Source organism: Tiliqua scincoides, chromosome 2, assembly GCF_035046505.1.
Source record: "Tiliqua scincoides isolate rTilSci1 chromosome 2, rTilSci1.hap2, whole genome shotgun sequence".
In the NCBI taxonomy this organism is placed as follows: domain Eukaryota; kingdom Metazoa; phylum Chordata; class Lepidosauria; order Squamata; family Scincidae; genus Tiliqua; species Tiliqua scincoides.
In genome coordinates, this window is record NC_089822.1 from 167324422 (window position 1) to 167344431 (window position 20010).

Sequence of the window (20010 nt, forward strand, 5' to 3'; positions counted from 1 at the left end):
ATTTTCTGGCCATTATTATTATTATTCATTTCATATCATGACTATTATCATCTCTGTCTTACCTACCTCACAGGGTTGTTGTGAGGACAAAATAAGGGGTGGAACCATGTGCACCACCCTGAGCTGCTTAGTGGAAGGGTGGTATTAAAATGTGAATTAATTAATTAATAATAAATAATACAATATAATAATTAATTATGTCATATGGGTTGACAAAATTTTATGGGCCCCGGGTGTCAAATGACCTAGCTACGCCTCTGATCACTGCAATATTTTGGGATAAAATCGTAGAGGGATGTGCAGGCTGGATAAAAGATTGTTGAATAGGTTTTCCTAAGATCCTCCATGCCATTATCTCTCACCGTTGATAAGGAAGAAGAAGGCTCCAGTTTCATTTGCAACTGCCCGGGCCACAAGCGTTTTCCCTGTGCCTGGGGGACCGTAAAGGAGAATCCCTCGTGGAGGCTGAGGAAGAAGGAGATGAAGCAGATGAGCCACATAAGAGCTGTCTTGCACCTTGCATAAGGGGTGCAAGGTGACTGACTCATCCCACAGTGAGAGAAGCCAATGCATCAGAAAAGACACTGGGATCAATGAATCAGGAAGAGAAATACACTAAGGGAGCCTGCCGTGTAAGAGAGGGGAAGGGCTTTCAGTAGCAGAAGTAAAATGATAAGGACAGTCCTGCTTGGAGAAGCAAATGTCCATGCTGTCTCTGGTGGAATATTTGGGTACATTTTGGGCTCTTTTGTAAAGGAGGTTATTGTGCCCTGGCCTCTTCTGTTTCCCCCCTTGTACCTTCACACCAATAGCTTTGAAGAGCGCTGGGTGTCTTAACGGCAGCTCCACCATCTCCTTGATCTGAGCCAACTGCTTCCGGCAACCCCCAATGTCATCATAGCCAACATCATTGAGGCTTTCCTCTTCATCCTGACAGAACAAAGTATGACACATTATCTCAATAGCAGACTACACCCCCCCTTCCAGTAAAAACACCTATCATAGTCCTCCACTTGCTGAATACGCTGAACACATATTCAGGGACATGGCTCATACATCTCTTTTCTTCACAGATGTTTACATATTTTGCAGGATATAGTTCTGCAGCAACAATCTTGCAAGACAAATCCCACACTCAGAACACAATCCTATGCATGTCTACACAGAAGTAAGTCCTATTGTTTTCAGTAGGGGTTACTCCCAGGAAAGTGTGTATAGGATTGCAGCCTCACAGGCTTATGTCTCTGCACTATCTAGACCAGGGAATGCTTTAATGGCATCTAGTAAAAAGCACCCAGCCAAAATCCAGCTGCTTGCTCAACCCATTCTTGAGGTGCATCTGTCCTATCCCTACACACACCTCTCGTTTGATAGGCTCTCCCTCACAATGGATGATGGTGTCAGGAGCCACGATGCAGTGGGGGCTGGGATCTACCTCGACCACCTTAAACTCCACAGCCCTCATGCCACCTCGCACCAGGAAAATGTCACCTGGGAAGAAAAAGGAAACATCAATTATCATCATCCAAGTTCAATCATCCAGTACATTAAGTACACTAAGACAGAGACATGGACATGGTGACAGGGAGGTGTTATAGAACAAGTACTGCCTCCTAGTAAAATGGGAACTGGGAACAAAGGTTCCAGGTGGTCTATAAAGCACCCCTTGCATTCCTCTCCCGCCAGTCAGGATGGCAAACAATATTCATCTCTGATCATTCTCCTTGATACATAAAAGTGCCCGCCATAGGTACTGGCCATCTCTCTTCCCCCCAAGCCCCAAAGACTCCTCTCCATAGCACTGTTCCCCTAAAATCTGGCCTGCCCCTCATGGCAGCTCTAGGACGACACGTTGTCCCCTCCCTTCTCACCTTTGTGCACAGGCCTATAGGCCTCCAGAAAGTAGGGCTTGAGATAAACTTCAAAGAGGTTCCCAGTCAAGCCCGCGATGGTGTCATCGATAGGCAGCACGTGGATCCGCTTCCCGTACTTCACATCTGGACAAGCCTGTATACTATACAAAGAGGGGCTTAGATGGCCTCCATAATACAACACAGCACTTCTTAGGGACAACTTACACCCTGTAGCAGAGAAACCTACTGGGAAACTCACTCTACTCATGTTGACATAATGGCCCTTACTATGTCCTGGTGTTGTTGCTTTATTTATTACGTCAACTGTTGCGTTAGACAACTTTAAATATTATAAATAAGAACGTACATGTGCAAATTACTCATTTTAAGGGTCATTTTGCTCTAACTCCTTGAAATCCCCATATCTAGTCCCACATTCTGTAACACAACCTCTCTTTATTGAGCCTTATTGACCATGGCACAGTGCAAGATACCTTCCAGCTCTACCCAACCCCCTGCCAAATGTCTGGCACTATACTCTACAGCACAGTGCAATTTACTAAGCTTTCCCTTCATCACTCCTACTTGGGTCAGTCTTACCTAACCACATCTCCAAGACGCACACGGAGATTGTTGCGGGTTACACGGTTCATGCGAACCTTTTCATTGTGGCAGGAGTCATCGGTGAGGACAATGCACACAGTCTCCCGACGTTTCTTCCCCTTCAGAAGCACTGTGTCCCCCCGGAACAAGTGCAGTTCCTCCATCTTGGCCTGCAGAGAACCAAAAGTGGAACTGAAATAAGAACATGTTCAGCTTGTAGACATGCAGCTGTGCATGTTTGCTCTTTTGTAGGTCCATGTGACAGGTATGTTTATGTGGTTCTATTATATGCACAAAGGATTTGGGGAGGGGGTATTTTCAAAGTGTGCTTTTGTGAGGGAGTCTTTTTGTTTATTCATGATATGTGTTTGAATCTGTGTAGGTAATCTGAGAGTAAATCAAGAGAGAGTATTGATGTCTTTTAAGGACTCTGATGTCTGTGGTTAACAATTCTAGGATTGCAATCTTATACAAACTTACATGAGAGTTAGGCTGCAATCCTAACCACACTTTCCTAAACCTCATTGAACAAAATAGGACTTAATTCTAAGTAGATCTGGTTAGGATTGTGCCCTTAGTTCTATTGAATGTAATGGGACTTACTTCTGAATAGATATGCCCAGAATTATGCTGTAAGGTATACTTGTGTTTGCATAGCCATGGCATACCTCTGAATACATAGGTTGTACATATTCTGTTTCTCAAAATATACCTGGATATCCTTAAGGTGAATACTCGGTGTAGTATCATCGTGGCCCAGCACAATGAAGCAACATGATACAGCTGCAGGTGGGAGGAGCAGTGGATTCGGTGCTGGTTTCATCCCTCCACGGATGCAAGCCAAACTGATCCATTCCCCGCTTGCTAAACCTAAGAGTCAATCAGATCATCCCCTTCCCCCATATGCTACATTATCTCTGCCTCCCACCATAAAGAAGCTTGCCCGTCTTTTTTGTGCCTCCACTCTGCATATCACCCAGTGCTGGCAGGTCAAATGGTTAGCAATTAGCTAGATGAAAAGTTAAAACCTGGCTGTATGGGAAAACCTGGCTGTAAGTTGTCAGGAGCACAGTGGAGCATGGGGTATGAAGTCATGATTTCTGTGAGATGAGGATGTCATGCTCACTGGGTGCAAGATTTGAGAAGATGGAAAAACTGGACTAGCTATGGAAGCTGGAGCAGAGTATAACTGCATAGAAAGAAAAAAAACACCATGTTTTTAACTTGGTGGTCAAAAATGGGTTATAGGGCAGTGGTTGGTCTGCTAAGAAAAGGAAAGATGACATGGTTACCTGGGACAGGCTAACAATACTGTTGTCTTCATTGGCAGCTTCATCCACAATGAGACGGTTTGGACGATGCTTCTGGCGCAGGATGGCTGTAGAATAATCCTCGCCCTTGGGACTGCAAGAAAGAATGGAGAAAAGATTTCAAAAGTTAATGACCCTGGGATTGCTCAGGTGGAGGAAAGGCTTGGAGAAGGGAGGCCTGGGTGCATCTGCCCACAAAAGGGAAAAACAAATCAAGAAAGAATTGTGGAAGTAATAACGAGGGGCACTGGCATCTAGAAATTGAACTTTAAGGGATACAAAGATAGTAAAAGCTGCTGGATCAACATAGAGCAGCGGTTCCCAAACTTACCTCCATGACTATGCCTTCCATGCTGCAGACATTCAGAACGCAGAAGTAAGTGGCAATGATGCATAATGCAATGATGTCCTTGCCAGTTGCTTCTGAATTGGAGACCATGGAGCAACCCTGAAAACGGCGGTAAGAGGTTTAGGACGCACAGATGGGTCCTTCCAGCAGCAAAAACCTTGCACATGGAGCTCTGCCTGGCAACCTTCTTATCACCGTTTTCAGCATTGCATTGGGTGATGGCTGCCAAGGGTGAGTGGCCCACAATGCCCCTGCACGCTTGCCATATGGCCCCTGGACTCACACCTCACAAATTGTGGACCACTGATGTAGAGGCTAGAGGGCCTATTTCTACTGCTAGCAAGAGCCTATGTAAATCAAGCAGCTCCTAGGAAGAGTCCTTGTGATAGGTTCACATGTAGACTAATAACCAGGTTGGTATTTTGCAATTAACCCACTTTGAACTACAATTCAGTTATTCAACATGAATAGGTTTCCCACATTACTAGTCACTGAGCACTAATATTTGGTAAATTAACAACGGAGTCAACCTGCTTTGAAATTAGCTACACCAAAGCCTGTGCGAATTAGACCATTATTCTTGCTCATAGGAACTGTCAGATATTGTTCCCTTGAGGTACAATGCAGGTGTGTGGATTTACCAGGTAATTTTATGAATTTGAATTTTTATTTTATTGCTTTAAAAAATGCATCTCTGCTCCTTCTTCAACCTGAACTCCATGAACTTCAAAGTGAATGTAGTTGTTGGCTTACAGTCTGGAAATCTCTACTGAGTGGTGTCTGTGTGAGGGGCATATTATCCCTTAAGAACATAAGAACAGCCCCACTGGATCAGGCCATAGGCCCATCTAGTCCAGCTTCCTATATCTCACAGCAGCCCACCAAATGCCCCTGGGAGCACAAGAGATAACAAGAGACCTGCATCCTGGTGCCCTTCCTTGCATCTGACATAGCCCATTTCTAAAATCAGGAGGTTGCATATACACATCATGTCTTGTAACCCGTAATGGATTTTTCCTCCAGAAATTTGTCTAATCCCCTTTTAAATGCATCTAGGCCAGATGCCATCACCACATCCTGTGGCAAGGAGTTCCACAGACCAACCACACGCTGAGTAAAGAAATATTTTCTTTTGTCTGTCCTAACCCTCCCAATACTCAATTTTAGTGGATGTCCCCTGGTTCTGGTGTTATGTAAGAGTGTAAAGAGCATCTCTCTATCCACTTTATCCTTCCAATGCATAATTTTGTATGTCACAATCATGTCCCCCCTCAGGCGTCTCTTTTCTAGGCTGAGGCCCAAACACTGAAAAGAGGCCCAAACACTGTAGTCTTTCCTGATAAGGAAGGTGCCCCAGCCCAGTAATCATCTTAAGAAACAATCCTAACCCCTTATGTCAGTGCTTTCCAGCACTAACATAAGGGCAATGCAGCTCTGAGATAAGGGAACAAACATTCCCTTACTTTGAGGAGGCCTCTGTGAGTGACACCCAACTGCAGGATGCACCACACGTCCCATTGGCACCGCTATGCCAGCGCTGGAAAGCACTGACATAAGGGCTTAGGATTGCACCCTTAGTCGCTCTCTTTTGCACCTTTTCCATTTCCACTATATCCTTTTTGAGATGCGGCGACCAGAACTGGATGCAATACTCCAGGTGTGGCCTTACCATCGATTTGTACAACGGCATTATAGTATTAGCCGTTTTGTTCTCAATGCCTTTTCTAATGATCCCAACCATAGAATTGGCCTTCTTCGCTGCCGCCGCACATTGAATCGACACTTTCATCGACCTGTCCACCCCCCCCCAAGATCTCTCTCCTGATCTGTCACAGACAGCTCAGAACCCATTAGCCTATATGTGAAGTTTTGATTTTTTGCCACAATGTGCATGACTTTACATTTACTTATACTGAAATGCATCTTGGAGCACTAGCTCCAAACCAGCAATGGTTGTGAGGTTTCATGTGCCCATTTAATGGAACATGGGGTAGCCTCGCTGCAGGAGACAGAACTATGTTGGTATTGAGCAGGGTGGGGGAAGAGAAGTCTGTTCTGAATTTCAAAGAAAAAAAAGGAAGAAGTGTTCATTCCAGAACTAAATAAAATTAATTTCCAAAAGTAATAAAGGCAGTGTTTGCTATGGTGTTGCTACGGAAGAAGAGATAAACCCTGTTGGTACTTTTCATGTGAGCATTTATTTACAGGATTACATAAGCACACTTGAATAGTGCTTGGCCTCTGGGCAAGTACAAATAGGAAACAATAACCAAAGAGGACTAATAGCACTTCTGATCTAAAAACTGAACTCATTTGCCACACTGACCTCTAATTCTGTGTCCACAGAGCAGGGGTGACAAACGTGCAGCATGCCACGTGCCACTTTTTATATACAGAATTTTGAACATGCCACTCCACCTTATTTTGGCCCTCTCTAAACCTGGCTGGCCTACATGAGCTACTGAGCCTCTGCAAGCCTATCTTTGCCTTGTCCTAGGCCTTGTCACTCCCCTTCTGGGCTTCATGCTGGGAGAAGCATTGTGCACTTGCAGCCATGGAACCCTGCATCAGGTGGCATAGCCTTGACAGGCAACTATGAGTACCACTGGACAAGTGTCTGTGTGCCACTAGTGGCACATGTGCCACGGGTTGTCCACCTCTGCCATAAAGAATCATCGCCAATGGTGGCTTTCAAGTCTTACTGGAATGTTCAGGTTCTATGTGACTAGCCTTTTTCAAAATCTATGAGAAATCCTTTTAAAGGTCTCAAATTTTGTAGAAAGAGGAGGGGAAGAGTTATGCTACAGAGCAAAGGTCGTCTTGGTGAGACAGTCATATTTGAAAGCAACGTATAAAAGCCTAGTCGTGAAAACATTCAAGATGAAATTGAAACCCACCCACCACAAAAAAGACTCAGGGTATTTTAAGAGCACTTATTGCAGATCCTTTACAAAGCATTCCTCAGGAAACACATGACAGTTCTGCATGCAATACATGCATTCTGAAGCTGAGGCAGGGAGCCACAGAGCTCCCGAAATGGTGCCACTGCTGCTGATATTGCCAGGATGATCCAAGAAGGACCTCTGACATGACCACAGCACTCATTATGGGAATAGAATCTGAAGCAAGGCTGAGGAAAAGAACTTTCGCTTAACTAGAAGGTCTACCTTGAGGAAAGGCATCCAGACCAACTGGAACATTTAATATAACTTTTAAATAACATTTTTATTTGGTGTGCTTTGCGAGTCCCCCCCTTTCAATCTGTTTAGGCCTAGTAGAGAGAGGGTTTCACCTGGTTTCAGGTGACTTCTGCTGTAACAAACAAAATGTCCTGACACCTGAAAGGCGAAAGTGACACAAGCGTTCTTTCAGTGGTCATCTCTAAGGTGTCACAAGGCTCTTTGTTGTTGTATTTTCTTCACAGAGCTGCTATTCAGGGAGTAGAAACAGGAATGCCCAGCGGGGAGGGGCGGGGGTCATGTTTCTCTCCAGTCTTGTGTCCAGGGCAGATTGCAGGACCTATAAATATCCCAGACCAGCAGTGCCCCCCCTCGCCCATGTTGTGCGATCAGTGTCAGATACAAACATCAGCTGCCCCATGGCGTGGCTCTCCAAAACAGCCACCTCAGGCAAGGCAAGGGGAGAAAGGCCCAGAGAAATCCGTCTCCATGCAGGGGACTAGCGACCCTGGCACCACAGCAGCCCCCCCACAGCGCCCTGCCAGTCGGGGGAAAGCCCCACTAGCTGCTAGGGGGACAGTTCCTGAACTTGGGAAAGTTTCTTCCCATCTTGCTCGCAGGGCCCGGCTGAAGGCCCGAGCAGGACCTTCCGGCGCCCCCGATCGCCCCGTCTCCGGCCAAAGGCGTCTCCCTCCCCGCCGCAGCTCTGGAGGGCGGGGAGGCGTGGAAGACCCGCGCCTCCAAGTCCCCCCGGGACCCCGGATCCCCGGCACTGCGCGCGCCCCCCGCACCCTCTCAGCAGAAAGCGGGAGGGGGAAAAGTAGCTGCGCATGCACGGTCACTTACTCCCCTCCCGTGGCCGGCATGCTGGCTGCTGCTCTGCGGGGGCTGCCTCTGCCCTTCGCTGGCTTCGCTCCCACGTCCCCCCGGCCGCACAGGGCACTCGCCGCGCGCCCCGCTCTGCCTCCCCTGCCTGCTCACGACACTTGGAGCGCGTCCCGGCTCCGCTCCCCCCGCCTGCGCCTGTCGGCCCGCCCTCCCCGCAGGCCTGCCAGGCTGAGCGGGGTTCCAGGCTGGCGCTGGGTCGCCGCTGCCTGCGCTTTCTCGCCAAGACGCGCGCCTGCGCCTCGCAGATCAAGGCAAGTCAGGTTCACACAGGCAGAGAAGGTTCAAGACCCGTGTAGTTGCAGCTTTGCCTGCAGCGCGGTAACAGTGAGTAGAGCCGTTCCAGGTGGCTGCGGACCAGCGTCACTTCGGTCTGGGGGTCCCTGCTTGTGCCTCCGCCTGCCAGTTCTGGTTGTCCGAAGGGACTCTGAACTCAGGTGTGGAGGTGTTGGGATCCCACGCTCGTAGGCTCAACCAATGCTATTGTCGCAGCTCTAGCGACTTGCCATCACTCCCCCCGCAAAGCTGCCATGACTGTTTTTCCCCAGGCTGCTACTGCTCTGTTCCAACGCAGGGTGCACTGGCTGAAAAAGATCAGCAGTGCCTCTGCAAACTGGGTAGGCGATGTGGAAAACCAGGCAACACTCCCTTCAAACAGGGCTGGCCCAAGACCTCCTGACACCTCCAGCCTCATGGCAGTTGCTCCCCCCCCCCCCGCTCCAGGATGTGCCAGCCTCTGCTCTAAGCTAAGCACTCTCTTCCCCTCCAAACTTCTTCTCTTTCCCGCTCTTCCTTTCTCAATCCAGAGAGTGCAAAGAACAAGTGGAATAGGGGAGACAAGTAGGTGGATACTGGATAGAGATGTGCACCCCCAACTAATCTGCTGCTTCAGTTCACCTTATGGATGGGCCTAGGAGAGGGGGGTAAAGGGGGTAATTTGTGCCCAGGTTCTTAAGGGGGCCCAGGAGCCAAAGGCCAGAAATTTCCTGAGATCTTACCATTTTCTATCTATTCAGACTTGTTGCCCACAAGTCTGGCAACACTACCACAATGCTGGGATGCTGGCAACACTACCACAACTAGGGATGCTGGGGACACTACTGATGCCACATGGCTTGGTAGACCTGGCTCCAAAGACTTTTCCAGCTGTTTCTACCCTCCCCCCACTCTGCTTTGCCCCTCCCTGCCCCTATTCTGCTTGCTCATCACCACCCTCCCCTGGTTCACTACCCTTCGCCTTTGCAAAGGGGCCCAAAAGAAACTTTGTACCCGCTGATAAAATTCCTCTCAGAGGCCCAGGATGGGCTGGCCTTGTCATCAACAGCTGAGTACAGTACATGCATACCAAGAGCTCTGATGAAAGTCAAAAATGGATGGATGTCACATCAGAGCCTTATTTAGCTTGCAGATTATTTTGGTCAGTGAAAAATGTAAATAATTAACAATATAACATATGCCAATGCACATGAAACCTAAATAAACAGAATAAAAGAAAAATTGACATGAAAATCAATGAACATTGTGGATGAAACTGGACGAAAGTGGAAAGGATGTGGACAAAATTCAAAATGTAGTTATAATTGAAAACAGTTGAAAGAGCAAAGAGATGAAAGTGGATGAAACTCAATGTATGTCTGTACTTGAAACTCCCTTAGCCAGATCATTTTATGGTTGGGAAGGATCTTGGTGTGGATAGAGACCCTGTGTTTAGTTAGTTACACACAGCTGAATCCTATGCATGTCTACTCAGAAGTATGTCCAACTAGAGTCAATGGGGCTTACTCCCAGGAAAGTGTGGATAGGATTGGGCTGACAGACTTTGCAGTGTTCTCAATGCAGTGGTTTAGTTTTCTTTGTCCATAAGAAGCTCCTTGATCTGTTTGTACACCCCTTTTTTATAGGTGAGTCCTATCTGTTTGTACATTCCTTTTGCAAGGTGAGTCATTGCTCTGGTTTTATTTTTCAGTCAAAAATAAAAATAATGTATTATTTCTAACAAAATATTTTTATTTATTTTAATGTGGAACTTCAGGTGCATGTTGGGCAAAAGCATGTGTCCTACCTACAATGTCTGCTGGCAGTGTGAGATTGGTTTTGTTTGTTTTGTCTCTGCTATCCATCATTTGTTGTGAAAGCCGTGTTGTGAATGCCTGGGCTGGCTCTGTGGGGGATAATAGCCTGCATAACACCTACAAAACAAGTAATTTTCATGCAGCTGGGAAGCATAGCAGAGAAAGCTTTGGGCAGATATTAAAAGTCATTATGAATTGTGGGACTAAGCCTGTGGCCATTACTCTGATTTCTATTTTTGCCAGTGCATTTGGAAGACTGTCATCTCCTACTTAATACTTGGCAAACTTAAAAATGTGCCCCCAAAAGTGAAGAAAGCAGAGGTGAAAAACCTTAACAAGAATGCGTTAAAAAGCATGAACAATGCATACTTAATATTTTTAAAGATACAGCATATGAGTTACACACATGCACACAGGCCTATTTTGAATTAGAAGTGATTTTGTTATAAATAGAAGATTAGCTAACATGTAGACTATAGGTCTATTCACACAACATAACCATGGTAAGTGAGTGTACGTGGTGCAGCAGAGTGTGGTGCAGGTTCTGTCTACAACCTAAACACTTTCAATTAATTGTCTGCAGTGATTACCAAACTGTGGGTTGGAACCCACCAGTGGGTCGCAAACTGATTTTTGGTGGGTTGCGAAACCGACAAGCCGATAAGGAAAATGAATTTTCCTTATGGAAGCCAAGTTTCCTTATGGAAACTGACAAGCTGCTGCTAACTGGTTGAGGGCGCAATCCAAACCTGCGCTGGAGCAGGCAAGCCAGGAGGCTTGCGCTGCATCCAACGCAGGTTCGTTGGCTGCGGCTCAGCCAGGGGCAAGCTCTTTCTCTTACGCCTGGGTAAGGGCTGCTTGCCCCAATGGGTCTCCTCGGACCAGTGCCACCAGCTTGAAGCCGCTCCATTCTCCCCGGGGACGGGGGTTGGTATCCAGCATAACTGCCGGGTCCCAGCCCCGCCCCCGGCTCCCTGTGCACCCGCCCCTGGGGCCACCCATCGCCCGCCCTCCCCCTGCCCAGAAACTCCTCCCTCCCGCCTCCTCCACGCCCCCCCGCCTACCTTTGCCATGGCATGGAAGCCGCCGTGGAGGCAGCTACGTGGCTTCCTCCCATCGAGGTGCAAACGTGCTTTATGACCCTCCCAGGGGACTTATGCTGGCCTATGTGCCAGTTAGGTAATCAGAGAAGGCCTTTTTACAAGTGCCGCTGCCTAAGGAGGTACGCGGGTCGGCGGCAAGAAATAGGGCCTTCTCAGTAGTGGCACCAACGTTATGGAACTTCCTTCCCCTTGACTTGAGAATGGCTCTCTCTCTTGAGACCTTTTGGCGAGGCCTGAAGACCCTTCTGTTTAAACAAGCCTTCTGAGTTCATGGCCTTTTAAACATCTTTCTATATCTTTTAGTATTTTTACAGGCCTGTTTCCTCTATGATCTGCTGCTTTATGCTCTTTTTATCTGACTACTGTTTTTATGATATCTGTTAATGTGTTTTTAATATGTTTTTTATCTGTTTGTTAAATTATGTTTTTGATTTGTTTTTAACATGTTGTAAGCCGCCCTGGGTCCCTTTTAGGGAGAAGGGCGGGGTATAAATAAAATTTATTATTATTATTATTATTATTATTATTAGGATTGCGCCCTAAGGGGCACTTTTTCAAGTGGGTACTCATCTTTTATTTAGCAGGGGGACAGTAACTGGCCCAGCTCACCCTAGCAGTGTCTTTTCTAGTGGCTGTCTGCTGGTGTTACATCTTTTAGATTGTGAGCCCTTTTGGGACAGGGAGCCAATAGTTATTTGATTTTTTTTGTAAACGGCTTTGTGAACATTTTGTTGAAAAGCGGTATATAAATGCTGTTAATTAATAATAATAATAATAAGCTGATAACCCCATGGAAACCAAAATGAGGCAGCATGTGCACATTTACTTATGAGTAGGTGAACTTACCTTGGTCCACTGCAAAGGGGAACACAAGGCTACCAGAATGGTCCAGATCTGATGAACTGAGCTCAAAAGCACTCCAGGAGGTGGTTCCCCCCTCCCACAACAGTAAAAAGAATAAAAATAGAACTTGAGTGACTTATAAAGTGAAACTTTTTTTTATTCTCATAAAGCTAGGTGGGTTCCAACAGAGTGTCATTTTGAAGAGTGGGTCCATGTGCTAAAAAGTTTGGGAACCATGCTGTATGATGTCTCTCAGTGTGTACATGTGTACACACATAAATTCCACTTCAGTACTCACCTGAATGTTCATGTAGAGTGGCAATATGTCATATACAGTAAAAAAGCTAAAACAAGTTTCACTTCTGTATTGAGTCATCCTTGGTCTGTAAAACTCAGCCCATAGAAAGCATTTTTAAATGCTTCCAAAAGATGCACGTTGTTGTTTTTGAGCACTCATATGAAGGGAATCTGACAACTATGAAGCAGCCGGAAAAGCTAATTTTATGATTATGGCTCCTGATAAACATCAGCTTTTTTTCTATTGATTGAGTATGAGTTGCAAAAATCTAAAAGAAGAAACAGCTATATTGAACCCACACCACATCAGCAACACAAAATACTAGTATGCTGCACGACCAGTCCAGATTCTGTTGACTGACAATCTCTGCTACATTTCCAGTTATGCTTTTGTGTAACTGTGAGACTTTGTGTACTATTGTGAGACTTGGATTTGATGTTGTCAATGAGCATGACACTACAGCCAGGCCCTGAAGCACTGCTTAGCCGGTTGCCTGAAGTGTACAAAGGGGGTTGACAAATGTTAATGGTCCAAGAAACTCCTTGAATGGGACCCTTCAGAACCTTTTAAGTATATTTACCTGAGAGGGTGGGCTAAAGCACCAGCTGATTCTTCCCCACCTCCCCTTCAAGTGAGTGAAAATGAATGACAGCAAGGTTTGGCACATTCTGGAAGAGGCAGGAAGAGTTAGAATTTGATCTGAGAGAGACTGGAATGGAAACCAAGAGAAAGAGCTGTTAGTTAGTAGTTGTGGATGTGCTTTAAAAGACACTTGTAGTGGATATTGCTTGCAGGAGTGTCCTGCCTACTCCTTCCAATGCTCTACCTCTATCTTTGTAATAAAACAATGCAAGTCTCCTGAATTGCAAGGAGATCAAATCAGTCAGTTCTACAAGAAATCAACCCTGACTGTTCATTGGAAGGACAGATACTGAAGCTGAAATAATTTGGTCAGCTCATGAGAAGGAAGTACTTTTTAGGAAAGACCCTTATGTTGGGAAAAATTGAAGGCAAAAGGAGAAGAGGGACGGCAAAGGATGAGATGGTTAGATAGTGTCACCGAGGCAATGAACATGAATTTGGACAAACTCAAGAAGTTAGTGGTAGACAGGGAAGCCTGGCATGCTGCGGTTCATGGGGTCTCAAAGAGTCGGACACAACAATTGAACAACAACACAAAGAAGATACCATAAGCCTTCAGGGATTTCTTCTCCGAAGGAAGCCCAAACATGGGTCGTGCTGCAGCTTCTGGAACTTCTCTCCACTAGGGGAAGTGGGGCATCAGCAGGCCTGAGGAGGGGGGCAAAATTCCCAGGGACTGGGCTTCCAGGGGGCCTGGGCCATGATAAAACAAACTGTACAGTACAAAACAAATTTGTTACAAATAAATTTGGGTACCACTTAGCCTATCCAAGGTTACATTTCCACTACAGCTTTAATACACTTTCAATGCACTTCCATTATTCCAATGTATTTAGGAAGGGAGAGCCCAGTCAGGCACCTTGCTCAGGACCCAATGCCAGTTCTCAGCGGCTCTGGCCTGTAACAATATCCTTTCTGAGCTTCTGTGACAGAATCTATTTATCTCCTTCCTACTTTTCTTCCTTTCCTCTGGCGGGGCCAGCCAAGGGTTTGCTAGAATTGTATCATCACCTCTTGGTTTGAGAACTAATTCCTTCTGTTTATTCTCTACCATATGCCCAGGATGCCTGCGTGGGAGGAAATAGAGAAATGCATCTGGGTGCCTGGCACTGAACACGACCAGATGGAATCCTGTAAAAGAAGCAGTGCTGAGGATGCAACCAAGCCAACGCAGGCTGCTCAAGATCTTTGTTGCTCACAGGCACAAGATGCAGAAGCTCAAAGATGACAATCAGCACAGGTGAACTCAGAATCCCTGCTTTGGAAATGCATAGCTCTAGGAAAGAAGTGGCAGGGATCTGGAACATTTCCAAAATGTGCCATTTTGGAAAAATTGGGTTTCTCCTTATGGCCTGTTGAGAAGAAGGCCTGTGTTAGATGAATAAATCATATTCTAATGCAGGTCTTCTTCGTGTATTACAATTTTAGTCTACACATTAAAAATGAACATCTATTTTGAAAGAAGCATATGATGTTGAAGAAGAAATACATGCGCTACAGAGGATTCATAGTTGGTCAGCATTCTTGGCCACTTGCACATGCCTTTAAAACACACTTTTGTTGTGCATAAAGTTTGGAGGCTTATGGCAGTAGTTGCTAATACTTGGAAAATGCCATAAAGTGCTGTGATCAGTACTGCAGAAAACACAGCAGGCCATGGCCATTTGATGATCTTAGCACAGCAACAAAGAGATGCTGTGCTTTCTCCATTAACTGTGCCTTCCAGTGTTGCCTTTGGGCACCTTGTACTGGTTCAAGAACCCTCAAATCATGCATTTATCCACACTGATTTAACCAAAGGGAGTGCATTCAATCCTTGCACACCAAAGAGAAGTTCTGGGGAAGTGTACCTATTTGCCTTGAGGTATTAAGTTTCTTGAGTAAATGATCCTACTTTAAATCAGGATCTGCCTTGTCACTGATCTTGAACCTCTGAATGTCATTGTGGACTAGTTCTGTGAAGGGCCTAGGATTTCAACTTCTTCCAGTTCAGTCACATGTTCACTAAGTGAAGTTTGATGCCTCTACTTCAGATATGTACAATGGAAACAAATGTGGCCTATATAATTCATAAACTATTTTAGGATCTGAAAACTGTTTATGCCTTTCATATTGGTCTGTTCACATGTAATAGTTGGCATTACATGACTATGTCTTGGGCACAAATGTCCCGTCTTTCCCTCAAATACTATTGTTCAGTTACTTCGGCTTAAGCACAACGTGTAGTTAGTTGTTACGTATGAACTGGTTTGTACTATGATCTGTGCTGGGTGTTCTAAGCAAGATCGCAAACCAGAGTGTGAAACTGGTTTGCAATCCTGGTTTGGGGGCAGACACAAACCATAGTTTCCTGGTTTGGGTGTGATGGTAAATTACATGTTCTGTTAAAGAGAAGGTAAGTTGTTGAAGCAGAGTGCATGTGGAGAGGAAAGGAGTGCCTGACCACAAAGCTCGTTCATATAGCATACCATGGCTCGATTCTGGGCTGCCCCCTCCTTCTTCAGAAGGAGTTTTTCTTTTTGTTTTAAAGAAAAAGAAGCCAGCAGAGCTACCAGCTTCTTTCTCTTTATTTAAAAATGGGCACGGGGTGCATGACGCTGGTGGTGCTGTACTCTCAGGTATGGCGCCTGGGGCATTTGACCTCCTTGCCCCCCTAGGTACACCACTGCAGTACTGTACTACCACAAGAATAAATGTGACCAGGAAAGACCTCCTGCCCCTTCTGAAACTTTCATAATTATAGTGCTGGGATGTAGCCATTAGAGGGCGCCACCACACTATGAAAAGCTGAAACACTACTATGATGTACCTTCTTAATTCATAATTAACAAATAAAAATGTTTTCATTCTGTCTTTTAGTCAGAGACTTTTAAGGGCAGCTCACAATTAGAGGTTTAAACAAAATGTGGAACAATACAGAATAGCTACAGAGAAAAGAACCAACTGGAAACACACAACACAGTGACTATGTCAAGCCAAAAGCTCTTTTGAACCAGGTTTTAGCTCCTTGCTGAAAGACAAGCAGATAAGCCTCCTTGGGGACAGTGCAGTATTCCACAATCTCAGTGCATCCAGTTGAAAAAAAACCTGGCTTTGTGTTCCCACCCACCAAACTTCACAGAATGTGGAGCCAGTCCTCAGGGCTTCATGGATGTCAAATGCCTGAGCACATTCATATGGAAATAAATGATTCTTGAGTCACCTGGTTCCAGGCTCTTTGTTTGTTTAGTTAAAACATTTATTTACCACCTTTTGGTCCCAGGGACCCCCAAGGTGCTTAGAACAAAAAAGCCAAAACCAAAGAACAGAAAACAATTTAAAATAAATTAAACAAAAAACTATTTTCAAAGGCGGAGCATGAAACTGCAACACTGAAACCATTAACAAAAGGCAAAATGGACAGCAGAAATGTAACTAGCTTTTTAAAAAACAGGAATGATAGGGCCAGCTAGGCCTCATTGGGGGAGGGGGGGTCCACAATTTGTGTGCCACTGGTGAGAAAACCCTATCCCTCATCCCCACCAACCATGCTTCAGCAGGTGGCAGGAGATGATGCAGGGTTTCTCATGGGGAGCATAGTGTCGAAGCATATTTGTATAGCAGAAGACTGCCTTTCACATATTTGGGTCCTAAGCCATGCAGCACTTATAGGTAATAACCAAAGCATTTTGAATTAGACTTGGTAGAGACTGGAAGTCAGTGCAGATAAAACAAAAAACAAAAAAAAAACCCACCAGCATAATAAAACTGACCAGCTGACCCAGAGAGCACCCTGGTTGCCAAATTTTGAGGCAGTTTAAGCAGTGATCAGCAGGCTAATCACTTTGTGACTAGGGCATGAATCATTGTGGCCAGATCTGTCTCCTTCAGGAAATGCTGCATTTGGCATACCAGTCACTCAGGGCCACAGCCTCCGGGTACTAAGCTGAATCCAGGAGAACTTCAGGAGATGAGCTCCTGTCCTTCAAGGGGAGTGACTGTGTCTAGAACAGGCTGTAAACCAACTAGAGGCAGCCAGGTCATTACAGGGATAAAAGAAGCATAAATGAGAATGAGAATTAATGGGCTGTAGTTGGAGAGAGAGTGGAGGAGGGAGAGGAGACTTGATAGCTTATTGGACTGGCTTTCTGGGTAACTGACCCATGAACTGGCTAATGGATTAATGCAGTGGCTCTCACACTTTTAGCACTGGGATCCACTTTTTAGAATGAGAATCTGTCAGGACCCACCAGAAGTGATGTCATGATCAGAAGTGACATCATCAAGCAGGAAAATTTTTAGCAATCCTAGGTTGCAATCCTACCCACACTTACCCAGGTGTAAGTCCCATTGTCTATCATTATTAAAAGCATATACATAGTAGCCTTTTAAAAGTACAGGTTTGTAACATTTCCCCAAATGCAGTCACATACCATGGCAGCATCAAGTCTAATACAAAATAAAATATTGAAATGAATAGGGAACCACCTAAAATTGACCCGCAACCCACCTAGTGGGTCCTGACCCACAGTTTGAGAAACACTGGATTAATGAACTGGCACACTAACTGGTGGACAGACAATGAACTGGCATACTGACTGATGGGATAGCTAATGGACTAACCAGACAGAAACTGCTGGAGACTAGTGCATGGCTGCCATGCCCCAGAGCTGCTGCTTGGAGAACTGGGAGGAGCCCCACAGGCAAGCTACCTACTAGTTACCTTCCTGCTGTGCTGGCATTCAGCAGTAGTTTTATATGTTGCTAGAGCTAACTGGGTTTGAGCCAGGGGGACTAATTAGCTTAAAGTGGGCATAAGTTCTCTAGATCAAGTTTAGAAAGGGAATTTGGAAAAACTGTCCCTTGCACTGACCTGGAAGGGTTGCAAATGTGCCTCTGTGGGAGTTAGCTGGGCTGATGCAGGGATGTGTGCTGGCCTACAGAGACTGCATCCAGCCTCCCCTGCGCTGAAATGAGGTAGGTCTGTGCTGGCCAAGCTTAGCTGGTGTGGGGGTCTGGGGGTGTGTAGGGAGCGCAGGGAGGTGTTTTGGGCCAGTCAGTGGGCGGTCTTGAGGATGGGCTGGTGGGGAGCAGGAGGAAGGGCCAGGGTCTGGCAGTTATGCCAGATCCTAGCCCATTTCCAGGTGGCACGGAACAGCTCCTAGCTGCTCTGTTCTACATCTGCACCACCTCATCAGGTGGCACAGATCTGAGTAGACCCATTGGAGCTGCTGTGGCACTCCCCAGGGTAAGAGGAATTTTTCCCCCCTTACCTTGGGCTGAGGCTCAGTAAGCCCCAAACCTGCTGCTGGCTTGCCTGTTCCTGTGCAAGTTAAGATTGCACTGTAGATCTCTTCCAGTCATCAGTCATGCTTCTTGTCTAAACTTCTCATTCTGTCTCCCATTTGCATCCCGATAGACACAAGTCTACCATACACTCCTGTTCTTCTCCGGTTCCTGTTGTGCTGTATGTTAAGGAAGGGAAGGGAGGGTATAGGCTTACAATTAGGTCTAATGGAAAGAGAGCCCCTTGGATTCTTCTACTTCTCCTTCTATCCCCTATCTACACTGTACCCTGAAGGATCTGAATGGATGGCATGATTTTATGATAGATTTAAAAAATTGTTGATATTTCCATTTAGTATTATTAGAGGCATTCTTAGAGGAAACAAACTATGCTGTATTTATGGTTTTTATGCCAGTGGAAAAGAGGAGATTGTGTCAGACAACATCTTTGTGATCTCTCCCTCCCTTCCCTTCCCTTCCTCACAAAATGAATCTCTCTTTTACTGCTTTTAAGCAGAGGAAAACAGAATGGAGGGGGGGGGGTGTTATCCTTTGTCCATCACAGATTTGAAAGGCAGAGAACCTCTGCCTCTCCACTGCATACCAACAAGAAAAATGCAGATGGTTATGAATGGTATACCACTAGGTTAAGACTGCAGTCCTATAAATACAGTGCTTACTGTGGAGAAAGTCACATTAAACTCAATGAAGCTTACTTCTGAGTAGACCTGTGGAAGATTGCAGTGCCATTCCTCTCATGCTATTATTGTTTGCCTTATCAATAGTAGTTCCAAACAAATAGTTCCAAACAACATAGTCCTGGAATGTGATGGAATCCCTAGCATGTATGCACTGCTGAAACAGGGATGCCTGCATTGGCTTGGTCATGTCATGAGAATGGGCGATGGCTGGATCCCAAAGGATCTCCTCTATGGAGAACTCGTGCAGGGAAAGTGCACTACAGGTAGACCACAGCTGCGATACAAGGACATCTGCAAGAGGGATCTGAAGGCATTAGGAATGGACCTCAACAGGTGGGAAACCTTGGCCTCTGAGCGTCCCGCTTGGAGGCAGGCTGTGCAGCATGGCCTCTCCCAGTTTGAAGAGACACTTGCCCAACAGACTGAGGCAAAGAAGGATGGCCCGTAGCCAGGGAGACACATCAGAGACAGACTACATTTGCTCCCGGTGTGGAAGGGATTGTCACTCCCGAATTGGCCTTTTCAGCCACATTAGAGCTGTTCCAGAACCACTTTTCAGAGCGTGATACCATAGCGCTCCGAGACTGAAGGATGCCAATGATGATATCAATAGTAACTACAGTCTGTATGTATTATGTCACCAAATAGTCCATTTGTATGTATTGATGTATAGGCGTCTTGAGAGGTCTTGCTCGTAACTACTGGAGTTGGCAGTTTTTTATGTTGGAGACTTACAGTTCTGCCCTAACTTTATTTAGTGTACCACAGGGCTTGATATGCTCACTCGTAATCTTTAATTTGTACATGAAGTCGGGCTGAAGGTATCATGAGAAGGCATGAATCTAAATGCCACTGTTGACATTCAGAGCTAATTATTTGGGTTGGTCTCTCTTATAGGATTGTCTTA

The 20010-nt window shown here is 45.7% G+C and overlaps 1 protein-coding gene and 1 long non-coding RNA gene across 2 annotated transcripts in view; one reads left to right on the forward strand and one right to left on the reverse strand.

Annotated features, from left to right (window-relative positions):
• LOC136641751 (transitional endoplasmic reticulum ATPase-like) overlaps positions 1 to 8516 on the reverse strand; it is a 20696-nt gene extending 12180 nt beyond the window's left edge. Inside the window, exons 1-7 of the mRNA XM_066617766.1 lie at positions 8141 to 8516; positions 3749 to 3860; positions 2454 to 2626; positions 1872 to 2014; positions 1361 to 1491; positions 799 to 930; positions 363 to 465 (exon numbers count right to left, since the gene is read on the reverse strand). Coding sequence (XP_066473863.1) covers positions 363 to 465; positions 799 to 930; positions 1361 to 1491; positions 1872 to 2014; positions 2454 to 2626; positions 3749 to 3860; positions 8141 to 8160 — 814 coding nt within the window. The 5' untranslated portion in view covers positions 8161 to 8516. The remainder of the gene's footprint in view (positions 1 to 362; positions 466 to 798; positions 931 to 1360; positions 1492 to 1871; positions 2015 to 2453; positions 2627 to 3748; positions 3861 to 8140) is intronic.
• Positions 8147 to 16338, forward strand: LOC136641753 (uncharacterized). Its single transcript, XR_010793915.1, has 2 exons — positions 8147 to 8433; positions 14200 to 16338. It is a non-coding gene; the product is annotated as an uncharacterized lncRNA (long non-coding RNA).
• The last annotated feature ends 3672 nt before the right edge of the window (positions 16339 to 20010 follow it).